An 18987-nucleotide genomic window follows, 5' to 3' on the forward strand; every position below is an offset into this window, starting at 1 on the left:
TACTTCATAAAAAAGAAGAATTTTCATAAAATCGTTTGGCTTATTAAAGAAAAGGCCTTTCAAACGCATTATTTCCAAGTGAAACAAGAATTTCCCAACAATCTTCAAGTCAATTGAGGAAAAGGTCGTTTGAATTCGTTTACTTCATAAAAAAGAAGAATTTTCATAAAATCGTTTGGCTTATTAAAGAAAAGGCCTTTCAAACGCATTATTTCCAAGTGAAACAAGAATTTCCCAACAATCTTCAAGTCAATTGAGGAAAAGGTCGTTTGAATTCATGTACTTCATAAAAAAGAAGAATTTTCATAAAATCGTTTGGCTTATTAAAGAAAAGGCCTTTCAAACGCATTATTTCCATGTTAAACAATAATTTCCCAACAATCTTCAAGTCAATTGAGGAAAAGGTCGTTTGAATTCATGTACTTCATAAAAAAGAAGAATTTTCATAAAATCGTTTGGCTTATTAAAGAAAAGGCCTTTCAAACGCATTATTTCCAAGTGAAACAAGAATTTCCCAACAATCTTCAAGTCAATTGAGGAAAAGGTCGTTTGAATTCATGTACTTCATAAAAAAGAAGAATTTTCATAAAATCGTTTGGCTTATTAAAGAAAAGGCCTTTCAAACGCATTATTTCCAAGTGAAACAAGAATTTCCCAACAATCTTCAAGTCAATTGAGGAAAAGGTCGTTTGAATTCGTTTACTTCATAAAAAAGAAGAATTTTCATAAAATCGTTTGGCTTATTAAAGAAAAGGCCTTTCAAACGCATTATTTCCAAGTGAAACAAGAATTTCCCAACAATCTTCAAGTCAATTGAGGAAAAGGTCGTTTGAATTCATGTACTTCATAAAAAAGAAGAATTTTCATAAAATCGTTTGGCTTATTAAGGAAAAGGCCTTTCAAACGCATTATTTCCATGTAAAAGAAGAATTTCCCAACAATCTTCAAGTCAATTGAGAAAAAGATCGTTTGAATTCGTTTACTTCATAAAAAAGAAGAATTTTCATAAAATCGTTTGGCTTATTAAAGAAAAGGCCTTTCAAACGCATTATTTCCATGTAAAAGAAGAATTTCCCAACAATCTTTAAGTCAATTGAGGAAAAGGTCGTTTGAATTCGTTTACTTCATAAAAAAGAAGAATTTTCATAAAATCGTTTGGCTTATTAAAGAAAAGGCCTTTCAACCGCATTATTTCCATGTAAAACAAGAATTTCCCAACAATCTTCAAGTCAATTGAGGAAAAGGTCGTTTGAATTCATGTACTTCATAAAAAAGAAGAATTTTCATAAAATCGTTTGGCTTATTAAGGAAAAGGCCTTTCAAACGCATTATTTCCATGTAAAAGAAGAATTTCCCAACAATCTTCAAGTCAATTGAGAAAAAGATCGTTTGAATTCGTTTACTTCATAAAAAAGAAGAATTTTCATAAAATCGTTTGGCTTATTAAAGAAAAGGCCTTTCAAACGCATTATTTCCATGTAAAAGAAGAATTTCCCAACAATCTTTAAGTCAATTGAGGAAAAGGTCGTTTGAATTCGTTTACTTCATAAAAAAGAAGAATTTTCATAAAATCGTTTGGCTTATTAAAGAAAAGGCCTTTCAAACGCATTATTTCCAAGTGAAACAAGAATTTCCCAACAATCTTCAAGTCAATTGAGGAAAAGGTCGTTTGAATTCGTTTACTTCATAAAAAAGAAGAATTTTCATAAAATCGTTTGGCTTATTAAAGAAAAGGCCTTTCAAACGCATTATTTCCATGTTAAACAATAATTTCCCAACAATCTTCAAGTCTATTGAGGAAAAGGTCGTTTGAATTCGTTTACTTCATAAAAAAGAAGAATTTTCATAAAATCGTTTGGCTTATTAAAGAAAAGGCCTTTCAAACGCATTATTTCCAAGTGAAACAAGAATTTCCCAACAATCTTCAAGTCAATTGAGGAAAAGGTCGTTTGAATTCGTTTACTTCATAAAAAAGAAGAATTTTCATAAAATCGTTTGGCTTATTAAAGAAAAGGCCTTTCAAACGCATTATTTCCAAGTGAAACAAGAATTTCCCAACAATCTTCAAGTCAATTGAGGAAAAGGTCGTTTGAATTCATGTACTTCATAAAAAAGAAGAATTTTCATAAAATCGTTTGGCTTATTAAAGAAAAGGCCTTTCAAACGCATTATTTCCAAGTGAAACAAGAATTTCCCAACAATCTTCAAGTCAATTGAGGAAAAGGTCGTTTGAATTCATGTACTTCATAAAAAAGAAGAATTTTCATAAAATCGTTTGGCTTATTAAAGAAAAGGCCTTTCAAACGCATTATTTCCAAGTGAAACAAGAATTTCCCAACAATCTTCAAGTCAATTGAGGAAAAGGTCGTTTGAATTCGTTTACTTCATAAAAAAGAAGAATTTTCATAAAATCGTTTGGCTTATTAAAGAAAAGGCCTTTCAAACGCATTATTTCCAAGTGAAACAAGAATTTCCCAACAATCTTCAAGTCAATTGAGGAAAAGGTCGTTTGAATTCATGTACTTCATAAAAAAGAAGAATTTTCATAAAATCGTTTGGCTTATTAAAGAAAAGGCCTTTCAAACGCATTATTTCCATGTTAAACAATAATTTCCCAACAATCTTCAAGTCTATTGAGGAAAAGGTCGTTTGAATTCATGTACTTCATAAAAAAGAAGAATTTTCATAAAATCGTTTGGCTTATTAAAGAAAAGGCCTTTCAAACGCATTATTTCCATGTTAAACAATAATTTCCCAACAATCTTCAAGTCTATTGAGGAAAAGGTCGTTTGAATTCGTTTACTTCATAAAAAAGAAGAATTTTCATAAAATCGTTTGGCTTATTAAAGAAAAGGCCTTTCAAACGCATTATTTCCATGTTAAACAATAATTTCCCAACAATCTTCAAGTCTATTGAGGAAAAGGTCGTTTGAATTCATGTACTTCATAAAAAAGAAGAATTTTCATAAAATCGTTTGGCTTATTAAAGAAAAGGCCTTTCAAACGCATTATTTCCATGTCAAACAATAATTTCCCAACAATCTTCAAGTCTATTGAGGAAAAGGTCGTTTGAATTCATGTACTTCATAAAAAAGAAGAATTTTCATAAAATCGTTTGGCTTATTAAAGAAAAGGCCTTTCAAACGCATTATTTCCATGTCAAACAATAATTTCCCAACAATCTTCAAGTCTATTGAGGAAAAGGTCGTTTGAATTCATGTACTTCATAAAAAAGAAGAATTTTCATAAAATCGTTTGGCTTATTAAAGAAAAGGCCTTTCAAACGCATTATTTCCATGTCAAACAATAATTTCCCAACAATCTTCAAGTCTATTGAGGAAAAGGTCGTTTGAATTCATGTACTTCATAAAAAAGAAGAATTTTCATAAAATCGTTTGGCTTATTAAAGAAAAGGCCTTTCAAACGCATTATTTCCATGTTAAACAATAATTTCCCAACAATCTTCAAGTCTATTGAGGAAAAGGTCGTTTGAATTCGTTTACTTCATAAAAAAGAAGAATTTTCATAAAATCGTTTGGCTTATTAAAGAAAAGGCCTTTCAAACGCATTATTTCCATGTTAAACAATAATTTCCCAACAATCTTCAAGTCTATTGAGGAAAAGGTCGTTTGAATTCATGTACTTCATAAAAAAGAAGAATTTTCATAAAATCGTTTGGCTTATTAAAGAAAAGGCCTTTCAAACGCATTATTTCCATGTCAAACAATAATTTCCCAACAATCTTCAAGTCTATTGAGGAAAAGGTCGTTTGAATTCATGTACTTCATAAAAAAGAAGAATTTTCATAAAATCGTTTGGCTTATTAAAGAAAAGGCCTTTCAAACGCATTATTTCCAAGTGAAACAAGAATTTCCCAACAATCTTCAAGTCAATTGAGGAAAAGGTCGTTTGAATTCATGTACTTCATAAAAAAGAAGAATTTTCATAAAATCGTTTGGCTTATTAAAGAAAAGGCCTTTCAAACGCATTATTTCCATGTTAAACAATAATTTCCCAACAATCTTCAAGTCTATTGAGGAAAAGGTCGTTTGAATTCATGTACTTCATAAAAAAGAAGAATTTTCATAAAATCGTTTGGCTTATTAAAGAAAAGGCCTTTCAAACGCATTATTTCCATGTTAAACAATAATTTCCCAACAATCTTCAAGTCTATTGAGGAAAAGGTCGTTTGAATTCGTTTACTTCATAAAAAAGAAGAATTTTCATAAAATCGTTTGGCTTATTAAAGAAAAGGCCTTTCAAACGCATTATTTCCATGTTAAACAATAATTTCCCAACAATCTTCAAGTCTATTGAGGAAAAGGTCGTTTGAATTCATGTACTTCATAAAAAAGAAGAATTTTCATAAAATCGTTTGGCTTATTAAAGAAAAGGCCTTTCAAACGCATTATTTCCATGTCAAACAATAATTTCCCAACAATCTTCAAGTCTATTGAGGAAAAGGTCGTTTGAATTCATGTACTTCATAAAAAAGAAGAATTTTCATAAAATCGTTTGGCTTATTAAAGAAAAGGCCTTTCAAACGCATTATTTCCATGTCAAACAATAATTTCCCAACAATCTTCAAGTCTATTGAGGAAAAGGTCGTTTGAATTCATGTACTTCATAAAAAAGAAGAATTTTCATAAAATCGTTTGGCTTATTAAAGAAAAGGCCTTTCAAACGCATTATTTCCATGTCAAACAATAATTTCCCAACAATCTTCAAGTCTATTGAGGAAAAGGTCGTTTGAATTCATGTACTTCATAAAAAAGAAGAATTTTCATAAAATCGTTTGGCTTATTAAAGAAAAGGCCTTTCAAACGCATTATTTCCATGTTAAACAATAATTTCCCAACAATCTTCAAGTCTATTGAGGAAAAGGTCGTTTGAATTCGTTTACTTCATAAAAAAGAAGAATTTTCATAAAATCGTTTGGCTTATTAAAGAAAAGGCCTTTCAAACGCATTATTTCCATGTTAAACAATAATTTCCCAACAATCTTCAAGTCTATTGAGGAAAAGGTCGTTTGAATTCATGTACTTCATAAAAAAGAAGAATTTTCATAAAATCGTTTGGCTTATTAAAGAAAAGGCCTTTCAAACGCATTATTTCCATGTCAAACAATAATTTCCCAACAATCTTCAAGTCTATTGAGGAAAAGGTCGTTTGAATTCATGTACTTCATAAAAAAGAAGAATTTTCATAAAATCGTTTGGCTTATTAAAGAAAAGGCCTTTCAAACGCATTATTTCCAAGTGAAACAAGAATTTCCCAACAATCTTCAAGTCAATTGAGGAAAAGGTCGTTTGAATTCATGTACTTCATAAAAAAGAAGAATTTTCATAAAATCGTTTGGCTTATTAAAGAAAAGGCCTTTCAAACGCATTATTTCCAAGTGAAACAAGAATTTCCCAACAATCTTCAAGTCAATTGAGGAAAAGGTCGTTTGAATTCATGTACTTCATAAAAAAGAAGAATTTTCATAAAATCGTTTGGCTTATTAAAGAAAAGGCCTTTCAAACGCATTATTTCCATGTTAAACAATAATTTCCCAACAATCTTCAAGTCTATTGAGGAAAAGGTCGTTTGAATTCGTTTACTTCATAAAAAAGAAGAATTTTCATAAAATCGTTTGGCTTATTAAAGAAAAGGCCTTTCAAACGCATTATTTCCATGTTAAACAATAATTTCCCAACAATCTTCAAGTCAATTGAGGAAAGGGTCGTTTGAATTCATGTACTTCATAAAAAAGAAGAATTTTCATAAAATCGTTTGGCTTATTAAAGAAAAGGCCTTTCAAACGCATTATTTCCATGTTAAACAATAATTTCCCAACAATCTTCAAGTCTATTGAGGAAAAGGTCGTTTGAATTCATGTACTTCATAAAAAAGAAGAATTTTCATAAAATCGTTTGGCTTATTAAAGAAAAGGCCTTTCAAACGCATTATTTCCAAGTGAAACAAGAATTTCCCAACAATCTTCAAGTCAATTGAGGAAAAGGTCGTTTGAATTCATGTACTTCATAAAAAAGAAGAATTTTCATAAAATCGTTTGGCTTATTAAAGAAAAGGCCTTTCAAACGCATTATTTCCATGTTAAACAATAATTTCCCAACAATCTTCAAGTCTATTGAGGAAAAGGTCGTTTGAATTCGTTTACTTCATAAAAAAGAAGAATTTTCATAAAATCGTTTGGCTTATTAAAGAAAAGGCCTTTCAAACGCATTATTTCCATGTTAAACAATAATTTCCCAACAATCTTCAAGTCTATTGAGGAAAAGGTCGTTTGAATTCATGTACTTCATAAAAAAGAAGAATTTTCATAAAATCGTTTGGCTTATTAAAGAAAAGGCCTTTCAAACGCATTATTTCCATGTAAAAGAAGAATTTCCCAACAATCTTCAAGTCAATTGAGAAAAAGATCGTTTGAATTCGTTTACTTCATAAAAAAGAAGAATTTTCATAAAATCGTTTGGCTTATTAAAGAAAAGGCCTTTCAAACGCATTATTTCCATGTAAAAGAAGAATTTCCCAACAATCTTTAAGTCAATTGAGGAAAAGGTCGTTTGAATTCGTTTACTTCATAAAAAAGAAGAATTTTCATAAAATCGTTTGGCTTATTAAGGAAAAGGCCTTTCAAACGCATTATTTCCATGTAAAAGAAGAATTTCCCAACAATCTTCAAGTCAATTGAGAAAAAGATCGTTTGAATTCGTTTACTTCATAAAAAAGAAGAATTTTCATAAAATCGTTTGGCTTATTAAAGAAAAGGCCTTTCAAACGCATTATTTCCATGTAAAAGAAGAATTTCCCAACAATCTTTAAGTCAATTGAGGAAAAGGTCGTTTGAATTCGTTTACTTCATAAAAAAGAAGAATTTTCATAAAATCGTTTGGCTTATTAAAGAAAAGGCCTTTCAAACGCATTATTTCCATGTAAAAGAAGAATTTCCCAACAATCTTCAAGTCAATTGAGGAAAAGGTCGTTTGAATTCATGTACTTCATAAAAAAGAAGAATTTTCATAAAATCGTTTGGCTTATTAAAGAAAAGGCCTTTCAAACGCATTATTTCCATGTAAAAGAAGAATTTCCTCACAATCTTTATGTCTTCTTAAAAAAGCCGTTGGAATTCATTTTCTTCACAAGCTCTATGTCTATTAAAAAAAGGACATTTGAATCAGTTTTGTTCATGAAAAAGAAGAAATTTGACTAAATCCTTTCATTTACTAAGGAAAAGACCATTTAAATACAATTTGTCCACGAAAAACACGAGTTCAAATTTTATTCCTCCATTTAGAAGATGAATTATCTTAAAACTTTATTGTCTAACTAGGAAAAGGCCATTGGAATGTAGACGATTCCCCTTTTGTATACTTAGGAAAAGTTCATTCGTATTCATTACGTCTTAGAAGAAGAAATTACTCAAAACCTTTCAGCGTACTAAGAAAATGGCCGTTCGAACACATTCTATCCATATCAGAAAAGAAGTTTCACGAAGTCTCTTAGTTTAAAAGAATAATTTTCCCAAACCTCATTGTCTACTAAGGAAAAGGCCGTTAAAATATATTTCACACATATAAAAGAAGAATTTTCACCAAGTCTCATAGTTATGTGCTAATTTATTTAGAAGAAGAATTTCCTCATAATCTTTTCGCCTACTAAGGAAAAGGCCGTTCAAATACAATTCTTCCGTTTGAAAGACACATTTTTTCAAAACTTTTTTACCTATAAAGTAAAAGGCCTTTTAAATTTTCACATGACTTTGCACTCGGCTTGTAAAAAGAAAATTCATTAGTCCGGCAAACTGTATTCTCGGAATATACAATTTGCATCATGCTGCGCCTAGTTACCGTAGACATATTGGTAATGGAATCGGTTATCTCGAAATATGAATAATACGGGCAAGGCTATGTATAAGGATATAAATATAAATTACTACAAAAACCCAGTTGTTTCAATTGCGGTTTTCGATTTGTTTCTGTATCAAAACCGCAAACGTTCCAATCATCTTTTTATTTTAAAAATTTCGTAATAACAATAATTGTTTGTCTCATTAATACATGACGTTTTTTTTGTAGGTTATATTATTCATGTAGAAAACAGAAATTAATAATTCAAATTTATATTACTAAATAAATTTCATCAAAAATTAATATTTCACTTAATTGTGAATTTAGTTGGTTAGGTTATTCCTCGGCCGAACTCCGACGAGTTTAACCGATCGTCGATACCTAACCGGATCCATTTTAGGGATCAGGATCTTCTTTTTTTCCATAAAACTTTCTTCTTTTTTCTTTTTCTTAAATTATTAAACTATTCTATGGCTTCAAATTGGATACAAAAGCTGTTTAAAGTTAAAAAATGATTTCTATAGGTACGACCTTGGAATTATAAACAAGTTAATTTACCTAATCCTGAATTTAGTATTTAGTTCGTTAATTCTTTTATTGCATCTCCATTGGACTACTACATTAATGTATAATAATAAAATAATTGTGTTATTCAAACTTGTGTCAATATTAACTTTTTGATAAAAAAAATTATAAGGAAACGTATGCTAATATTTGACAGTTAATTTTTGGGAATTTTAAAGTGATTTCAAGAGAAATTTGTGTTCAATGAAAAGTGAGGTTATGTATTTCCAATATTTTCATAAATAGCGGATTGCGGCGGGGCATTTTGGGTATGGGCAAACCATTTGAAGATAAAGATTTTATTAGTAGCAATATCGTCGGTAAATTTTTTTATAATACAAGGTATGAGACAGAAAAATTATTTTTTCCAGGTTTATAATGAATAACAATTGACTTATCATAAAAAATAGGTACATAATATACAGTGTGACCTTATAATATATCTATTTCTTCACACATTTTTCAAAGGAAAAATTATGTTACGATATTTGTTTAAATAATAATATATGTTGACTCTACACAATTCCAGAACACATTTTATATTACGTATAAGGGGAAAAGTCTTATGAAGATTTTTATCAACGTATACTACGGTCAAAAGTTTTGCCCACCCTATAATCCATTCATTAAATGTCAAATCACAACAATTTTTTCTTTCATATTATCAAGCGAAGGTCGAAACGTCTTAGAAACCCAAAATAACAAACCCAAGACATCTTTATGTGAAATTCGGATACGAATTGGTTTCGTTTTTGCAATTTTCATGTTTGAAACGACTCACGGGCCCAAATTCTATCCATATTAAAAAAGAAGTCTCTTAGTTTAGAAGAATCATTTCCTCAAACTTATTGTCTACTAAGGAAAAGGCCTTTCAAACGCATTATATCTACGTAAAAGAAGAATTTCCTCACAATTTTTATGTCTTCTTAAAAAAGCCGTTGGAATTCATTTTTTTCACAAGCTCTATGTCTATAAAAAAATGACATTTGAATCAGTTTTGTTCATGAAAAAGAAGAATTTTGACCAAATCCTTTCATTTACTAAGGAAAAGGCCATTCAAATACAATTTATACACGAAAAAGAAGAGTTCAAATATTATTCCTTCATGTAGAAGATGAATTATCTTAAAACTCTTTTGTCTATGGAGGAAAAGGCCATTGGAATGTAGAAGAATTTCTGAAATCCCTTTTGTGTACTAAGGAAACTTTCATTCATATACATTACGTCTTAGAAAGTCTCATAGTTATGTGCTAATTCATTTAGAAGAAGAATTTCCTCATAATATTTTTGTCTACTACGGAAAAGGCCGTTCAAATAAAATTCCTCCATTCTTCCTATTTCTTTAATTGTGAGCCACACGCCACGCCACGCCACGTCTTTCAGAATTGTCAGATGTAATCGACGCGTGTTAAAACGTGTTAATGCCCTTCTCTTGACTTTACGGAAGTAATGATGATACCGATTAGGATCTGCTTGCACCATGTTTATTACGATTTTTATTAGTTTCATGGACTCAAAATATTTTTTATCTTTTACCGAGCAAAAACCACAGTTGCTACTAAAAACTGTAGGTCACTAGACAAACTACTGGTATTCGCCATAACGTGTCCTCACGTGGCGTGTTAGAAATGTGTATATAACAATGTATCACGTGAACCGACGTCGCAAGGCGTGGAGTGGCGTGGCGTGTTGCTAGTGAGTTTCACACCTTCGAAATTGTTGAGTGAATGCACCGAAATAATAAACGACGAATCAAAAATTTAAATATGCGACAATTAAAGACCGTACTTTTATTATTAAATCGATTGTATTTTTTTTTATTTGTTGCGTATCACGTAAACTATAGGGTAGGCGAAAACTTTTGACCGGTAGTGTGAGTTCAAACTATATTTGGTTCTACTGAAAGATGATGACATTGTCATACGTAATTTGACCGCATATTTTGATTTTATTCTTTTATGCTGCGTCATTCATTGGGGCGAGTATTACATAGAATTCGTGCTCCACCCAGAAGCGTGTGAACGCATAAGAATTATTATTAGATTGTTTTATTCTTTCGAATTTTAGCGGATTGGAATTCCCGTCATGTAGATCGCTTAAATACACGATATCTTTTATTTAATCGATTAAAATTATATACAGTACGTCCAAACTTTCCTTCAGAAGATCAGGACCACAAAAGTTTGCGCTGTTGCCAAATGCAGTGGGAAAACTATGAAATTCCTTTTGGAAAAATCATTTTAAGAACCTATTCATCTACTGTGTGGGTGATTTTATTGTTGTAAATAACTTTTTCACCACTTTTTTAGGATAAACTTGGTTTTTAAAGAAAAATTTGGACCAATTAACTCCCAGTTATTGGTATGGAACAAGATGTTATGTTATCTTGGTTACCAACTATTCCATTGAAAAGTACATGCATTTTATTCCACGGAAGGTCCTTAACAAAGATGTCGTTATGAATCGATTCTAATATTATTTTAAAGTACGGCTCTGGAAAAATAATTGAAGTCATTTGAACAATAAAAGATGTCATTTTATTGACAAAAGATGGGCCTATATTGCTGCCTGTATTTGGTTTTTGCAACTTTTTATTTGTACGATTTATACAGTGCGAAAGTTAAAGTTAGAATTTTTTTGATATGCAAGGCTTCCTCCTTTTTTCCATTTCGATTGAGGTACCTCCAAAACATGTGATTTAAACCCATAAACTGTTTCTTCGGGTATAGAAAAACGTTGAACTCGCAATCAATGGGCTCCAAACAAGGACTGTAACCATCAATTCGATGTTTTGACTATTCAAAAACGTTTTTGTTTGAACCGATTTGTGACAGCTCGCATTGTCTTGGTAGAGAATGAATCGTATTCTGCGATTGATTTCCCTTATTTTGGCAAACAAATGCTGGTGTACCGTTCAGAATTGACCGTTTCTACGTTGCTCTAATGGAACGACATGTCCAGTTATTCCAAAAAAAGCAGAGGACCATTTGCTTTGGAGTGCCTCGTGGGCGAAAAACTTTTGTTGAATTTGGCTCATCTTGAAAGATGCATGCACCCATAATTCGTCGCTTGTCACGTCTTTTGAAGCGCCGCGATCCATTTCTTCGCCACCAATCGACACGAGCGTTTTTTGAGCGAGATCGTCAAATGATTCAGTAACCAAATCTTTTTGGCTAAGCTCACTAAACAATGAGAAATGTGGAACAAAATTCAGTAGACAAAAGATGGGCCTACTTTTCTAACTACATGTGGTTTCTCCAACTTTTTGTTTGTAGGAATTATACAGGGTGAAAGTTGCAAAGTGATTATTTTTGAATATTCATTAAATTTTCACGTGCTTCACGTAAAAAAATTGTAATTATAAAACAACGAGAGATCTAGACATAAAATGGGCCTAAATCGATTACTTTATTTGGATTTTTCAACTTATTAATGTCATTTTTTATCATTTATAGCTCTATAATTGAATTATTTAATGGTTCGTTTAATTTTTTTATCGTATTGATGACCTCTTAGTCTATTTCCTAAATACTGAGATGTCTGCCCTATGTAAACAGCCAATTCGTATGTAGATAAACTTTGCGCAATATTGAGTCTAAAATAAAATATTGGAACTTATTTTATGTTGATAAATTTATTTTGTCTTTCAGATGAAAGATGCCTGAAACAACCACCAGTCCTCCGGTAGAGGATCGTCCTCTATCGTTGGCTCGTCACGAGTTCTCTTTATCTGCATCAGGCAGCGGTAACCGATCATCATCAGGTAACCGTTACGAAACTCAACACGGATACCAACAAGTACCATTACAAAGCACCATGAGTCACCATCGCGAGAGTTCGGCTTTCGTACCGGTGGTACCGTCGCGAAATATGCACCAAATGATATACTCCAGTGAAATACACCCCTTACTCGGTGGGGAAATGATACGTGAAACTCGCGAACGTTCGGACGGTAGCAAAACCGCTGAAAGCGGAACCGCTCCGGGATTTTCCGGTACTCGAAAAACTTCGACCGGATTCGATTTGATGGCTATGATGGCGGATAAACGTAAAGAAATGCAATTTCGCGAGGAAGCCGCTTGCGTAGCGGCGGCACACGCGGCGGCTTTGATGCTTCCGCATAGAGCTAGACCTCCGAGCGGTTTATTAGAAGCGTCCGGTAGTTCACAAACTCATTCGTATCCGGGGTTTTTACCTACGTCGCCGGCGGGGCCTGCTTCTTTCACGTTTCCGGGAGGTAGTGCTCTATTTCCTCCGGGACCTCCTCAGATGCACGCGCATTTGGATAGGCGGTTATTGAGAGCGCCGGGGCGGGCGTCGCGGCCGAAAAAACAATTCATTTGCAAATATTGTAATAGACAGTTTACTAAAAGTTATAATTTGTTAATACACGAACGTACTCATACAGACGAAAGGCCGTATTCTTGTGATATATGCGGAAAGGCTTTCAGAAGACAGGATCACTTGAGAGATCACAGGTTTGTTATTTATATTCAAATTTTAATTACTATTAATTACCGTCTTTCTCCCGGTATTTCCAGGTTGGTTTTCACATTTTCCTACTCGAAATTTCGTGAATTTCTCTTTGTTTTTATAGTTTTCTTTTTCAGAGAATTGTACACTAAACTTTGAACTATAAATGATTCTTCTTTGATTGAAAATTTAATTGAAAAGTCTCCTTATTGACAGAAAATCCTCCCACTGTGGTTGCATTGCCGTAAGAAATTTTAGAAGAAGTTGTATCACTTTTTTACTAAAACTACTGTTTTCGATCATTTCCGTCCAAAATCAATCACTCTATCACATCTGGAATAGTGCTTCTTAATCTTATTTAGAGTGATCTCTAAAAGCTCTGTCTGCTCAAGGGTGCCAAATGAGGTTAAGAAGCTATTAAAAAGGATACAAACACGAATCAAACCGTCTTCTGCCTTAAGAGACTGCTTTTTTCTCAAATAAACCGTCAGTTGTCTTTTGGGACTGTTTTTTTCAATAATAAAACCGTCATTTGTCTTTAAAGACTGTCCGTTTCAAAAATAAAACCGTCATTTGTCTTTAAAGACTGTTTTTTTCAAAAATAAAACCGTCATTTGTCCGGAGACTGTCTGTTTTGAAAATGAAACATCATTTGTCTTTTGGGACTGTTTTTTTCAAAAATAAAACCGTCATTTGTCTGTATAGGCTGTCTGTTTTGAAAATGAAACATCATTTGTCTTTTGGGACTGTTTTTTTCAATAATAAAACCGTCATTTGTCTTTAAAGACTGTCCGTTTCAAAAATAAAACCGTCATTTGTCTTTAAAGACTGTTTTTTTTCAAAAATAAAACCGTCATTTGTCCGGAGACTGTCTGTTTTGAAAATGAAACATCATTTGTCTTTTGAGACTGTTTTTTTTTAAATAAAACTGTCATTTGTCCGTAGAGACTGTCTGTTTTGAAAATGAAACATCATTTGTCTTTTGCGACTGTTTTTTTCAAAAATAAAACCGTCATTTGTCCGGAGACTGTCTGTTTTGAAAATGAAACATCATTTGTCTTTTGCGACTGTTTTTTTCAAAAATAAAACCGTCATTTGTCTGTAGAGGCTGTCTGTTTTGAAAATGAAACATCATTTGTCTTTTGGGACTGTTTTTTTCAATAATAAAACCGTCATTTGTCTTTAAAGACTGTCCGTTTCAAAAATAAAACCGTCATTTGTCTTTAAAGACTGTTTTTTTCAAAAATAAAACCGTCATTTGTCCGGAGACTGTCTGTTTTGAAAATGAAACATCATTTGTCTTTTGAGACTGTTTTTTTCAAAAATAAAACCGTCATTTGTCTGTAGAGACTGTCTGATTTGAAAATGAAACATCATTTGTCTTTTGGGACTGTTTTTTTTTAAATAAAACTGTCATTTGTCCGTAGAGACTGTCTGTTTCAAAAATGAACCATCATATGGCTTTTGAGACTGTTTTTTTCAAAAATAAAACCGTCATTTGTCTGTAGAGACTGTCTGTTTTGAAAATGAAACATCATTTGTCTTTTGGGACTGTTTTTTTAATAATAAAACCGTCATTTGACTTTAAAGATTGTCTGTTTCCAAAATAAAACCGTCATTTGTCTTTAAAGACTGTTTTTTTCAAAAATAAAACCGTCATTTGTCTGTAGAGACTGTCTGTTTCAAAAATGAACCATCATATGGCTTTTGAGACTGTTTTTTTCAAAAATAAAACCGTCATTTGTCTGTAGAGACTGTCTGTTTCAAAAATGAACCATCATATGGCTTTTGAGACTGTTTTTTTCAAAAATAAAACCGTCATTTGTCTGTAGAGACTGTCTGTTTCAAAAATGAACCATCATATGGCTTTTGAGACTGTTTTTTTCAAAAATAAAACCGTCATTTGTCTGTAGAGACTGTCTGTTTCAAAAATGAACCATCATATGGCTTTTGAGACTGTTTTTTTCAAAAATAAAACCGTCATTTGTCTGTAGAGACTGTCTGTTTCCAAAATGAACCATCATATGGCTTTTGAGACTGTTTTTTTCAAAAATAAAACCGTCATTTGTCTGTAGAGACTGTCTGTTTCAAAAATGAACCATCATATGGCTTTTGAGACTGTTTTTTTCAAAAATAAAACCGTCATTTGTCTGTAGAGACTGTCTGTTTCAAAAATGAACCATCATATGGCTTTTGAGACTGTTTTTTTCAAAAATAAAACCGTCATTTGTCTGTAGAGACTGTCTGTTTCAAAAATGAACCATCATATGGCTTTTGAGACTGTTTTTTTCAAAAATAAAACCGTCATTTGTCTGTAGAGACTGTCTGTTTAAAAAATGAACCATCATATGGCTTTTGAGACTGTTTTTTTCAAAAATAAAACCGTCATTTGTCTGTAGAGACTGTCTGTTTCAAAAATGAACCATCATATGGCTTTTGAGACTGTTTTTTTCAAAAATAAAACCGTCATTTGTCTGTAGAGACTGTCTGTTTCCAAAATGAACCATCATATGGCTTTTGAGACTGTTTTTTTCAAAAATAAAACCGTCATTTGTCTGTAGAGACTGTCTGTTTCAAAAATGAACCATCATATGGCTTTTGAGACTGTTTTTTTCAAAAATAAAACCGTCATTTGTCTGTAGAGACTGTCTGTTTCCAAAATGAACCATCATATGTCTTTTGAGACTGTTTTTTTTTCAAAAATAAAACAACCCGTCTTAAGTCTTACGGAAATTTCGGTCGCTTTTTCGTAAAAATATTTCGGTTTCTAACGTAATGTTAATGAGCCACCTGATCAGCGCCTTTACAAAACTTTTAACATTTTAAAAAATTCATTCCAATTGATAATATAATAATGTGAATTTAATATATTTAAGATTATAATAAATAGAATCGTTTTACCGTAATATTTTTTCTAATAACTGTACGACGAGATAGTCTCGTACATAACTATATTCATAATCGTTGGTTATTTTTCAAAATTTGGCCGGTATCTGTTTAAAAAGTAAATATTTGGTCAAGGAATTCCGAGAAGTATCATGAAGAGAATACGTTTTGTTGGTATGAACGAGACAAAACCTTCTTCGTATCGGTTTTTAGAAGGAGAATTTAGTACATGGGCGTACGTAGTTAAGATATTTATAACGAAACTATCAACATTGTAGCATCAGATATTAAATGGACAAATATACCCCATTCGAAATGGTAATTAACGACCGTCATTCATGGCTCAATAAAAATCGAAATGTATCTCTCTGGTACACAGACGGTTCCAATCTAACGCAAGGAGTTGAATCGTGCATTTCTGGATCTAAATATAACTTTCCTGGAACCTTTCTAGGAACATCACTCTCCATTTTTCATGTAGAATTGCTAGGAATTATCAAATGTGTTCAGGGAAACTTATCTTCAAACCACTTCTACATTCTGTCAGATAGACAAGCGGCGTTAAAGGTCCTGAAAGCTACACACGTTCAAACTAGTGTGGGAGTTCAAAAAAAAACTCTAAAAGCAATAGCTAACAACACTAGAGTAAACCAGGAAATGCATAAGCAGATAGCCTTGCCAAAAAAGGGTACTTTGGACCTGAATCCTACCGTGGCCTCACGAGATACCACAGTACTGAACTGAAGTTTTACTGAAGAAATTCTCCAGGTCTAAGACTTCTCGTGGTAACTAGAAACAACATGAAACTGGTAGTCGGACTTCTTACAAGTCACTGCTCCGTCAAGTACCATCTTAAAACGATGGACAAGACAGAGGACGATAACTGCATATTCTCTGAGCAAGCGAAGGAAACAACAGAGTGTCTATTGTCCTGCACATTTCGTTACCATTGAAGTGGTACTACTTAGGGAAGTCTATCTAATTCGAAAGCAGAAGATGTAGAGTCTTGTACGAAATATCTTCTAGATCTCTTCAGTCTCTGAAGGCGACAATGTGGTTATCGAAACGTGCAATTGCGAGTATTGGAGTAGTGGAAGTGTAAACCATACCAGATTAGCTGCTTAGTTTTGATTTCGTCGATTAATGTGTGTCTGATTGGAATCGAATTGAAATTCTCCATAAAAATGTCCCTGTCTTCGCAAAAAGACAACAACGAGTCTCATCCTTTATAAAGACGTTTTCGAATTATTTACAACTTCTTTTTACATTGTTATGTATATCATAAAAACTATATTTTATCCCATTTAGATCCTATTCTTAGTTATTAGTAGTATTAGTATTAGTAGAAACATTTTTCCATACAAACAACACGAAACCCTTTGAATCATTCTTTGAATTTCTATCATTTAAAAACAGTTTTTTCTCGAAGTAAGCGATCCAACCCGATGAGAATTGACAGTAGTACAGGTTTGCACGTGCAGGTCAACTAAATCTTTACAACTACAAAAATTGAGGCCATCAACATAGAAGTGTTTGCATGTTTTAGCTCAGATTTTTGAGAGACATCTTTTATTGTTATTTTCATTATTGAATTCCCTTACCAACTCCTCCCAACCTTTTCCCTTTTTTTTATACAACTTTCTTAAGTGACAACTGACAGAAAGATGTCTGCTCAACTGTGACATATAAATAAAGCCATTTTGTTTATTCTTGATTTAAACTATAAAAACTAAAAAATTTGTTGTGGTTTTATCGAAATCACGAAAGGTTTTGTTATTTTCATTATTGAATTCCCTTACCAACTCCTTCCAACCTTTTCCCTTTTTTTTATACAACTTTCTTAAGTGACAACTGACAGAAAGATGTCTGCTCAACTGTGACATATAAATAAAGCCATTTTGTTTATTCTTGATTTAAACTATAAAAACTAAAAAATTTGTTGTGGTTTTATCGAAATCACGAAAGGTTTTGTTATTTTCATTATTGAATTCCCTTACCAACTCCTTCCAACCTTTTCCCTTTTTTTTATACAACTTTCTTAAGTGACAACTGACAGAAAGATGTCTGCTCAACTGTGACATATAAATAAAGCCATTTTGTTTATTCTTGGTTTAAACTATAAAAACTAAAAAATTTGTTGTAGTTTTATCGAAATCACGAAAGGTTTTGTTATTTTCATTATTGAATTCCCTTACCAACTCCTTCCAACCTTTTCCCTTTTTTTATACAACTTTCTTAATTGACAACTGACAGAAAGATGTCTGCTCAACTGTGACATGTAAATAAAGCCATTTTGTTTATTTTTGGTTTAAATTAGAGTTTAAATCATAGTTGCAACTTCAGTTTAATATCCAATTCTACATTTGGTTGTAAAATTGTTAAAGGTAAAGACAAGGTTATATCAAATGTGTTTATTTAGGATCTAGAAAGATACGTTACATAACTAAAACGTGTTAAAATCCCCAAGATAATCGTGAAATACCCAACCTATACAATCAGTGGCGTTGCGTTTATAAGGCAAACTTTTTTTAAGGTTACTTATTCTTAAATTTCTGTTGATAGTTTCTACTGGGACGTGCTGGTGTTCCGGGAAGCAGATCTTGTATTTCTTGGGGAAAATACGCACACTTGTCTATCAAAAAGGAAATCGAAAACGCGTTTCGTGGCCTAGGATGCTAGCACAACTCAGCATAACCTTTACTTTTGCGATGAAAAATTCCTGTGTCGAATTACAAATTTTTTTTAAGGTGTTCCAATTAATTTTTCCAACTTCTGGGAAACATGCCGCAATGATACGTCCAGGACCTGTTTAGAAGCCTTCCAAGACGAATGGAAACTGTAATTCGAGCTAGGGGCGGCAACACACGCTATTAGAAATTCATTGGCTGGTTTTAGTTTACGCACCGTTCATTTTTTTGATATTTTCTATGTTTTGGTAAATCAAACTGTAGATTAAACTGCTGCTACCATACGACTCATCTAAAATAATGGTATTTCCATATTACATATTAAGATGCAGTTTGGAAGACTGTTTAGTTTCGTTTAGTACACTGCGCAAATGAACTGTGCAGTTCGTGCAGTTTATCCAACGTATGTACAAAAAATCTGCGCAGACTTTTTGGTTGGTACAAGTCAAGGTTCAAAATCTAGTCGGGCCAATCATTCAGTTCGTTCGCAAGGCTCGGTGTAGGCGCTAGTTAAAACATGTCGC

General features: G+C 32.3%; 1 protein-coding gene across 1 annotated transcript in view; it reads left to right on the plus strand.

Annotated features, from left to right (window-relative positions):
• LOC130891650 (protein bowel) overlaps window positions 1-18987 on the plus strand; it is a 50528-nt gene that overhangs the window by 1861 nt on the left and 29680 nt on the right. The window contains exon 2 of the mRNA XM_057796503.1: window positions 12068-12895. Coding sequence (XP_057652486.1) covers window positions 12075-12895 — 821 coding nt within the window. The 5' untranslated portion in view covers window positions 12068-12074. The remainder of the gene's footprint in view (window positions 1-12067; window positions 12896-18987) is intronic.

The sequence above is a fragment of the Diorhabda carinulata genome, chromosome 3, assembly GCF_026250575.1.
Source record: "Diorhabda carinulata isolate Delta chromosome 3, icDioCari1.1, whole genome shotgun sequence".
Taxonomy (NCBI): domain Eukaryota; kingdom Metazoa; phylum Arthropoda; class Insecta; order Coleoptera; family Chrysomelidae; genus Diorhabda; species Diorhabda carinulata.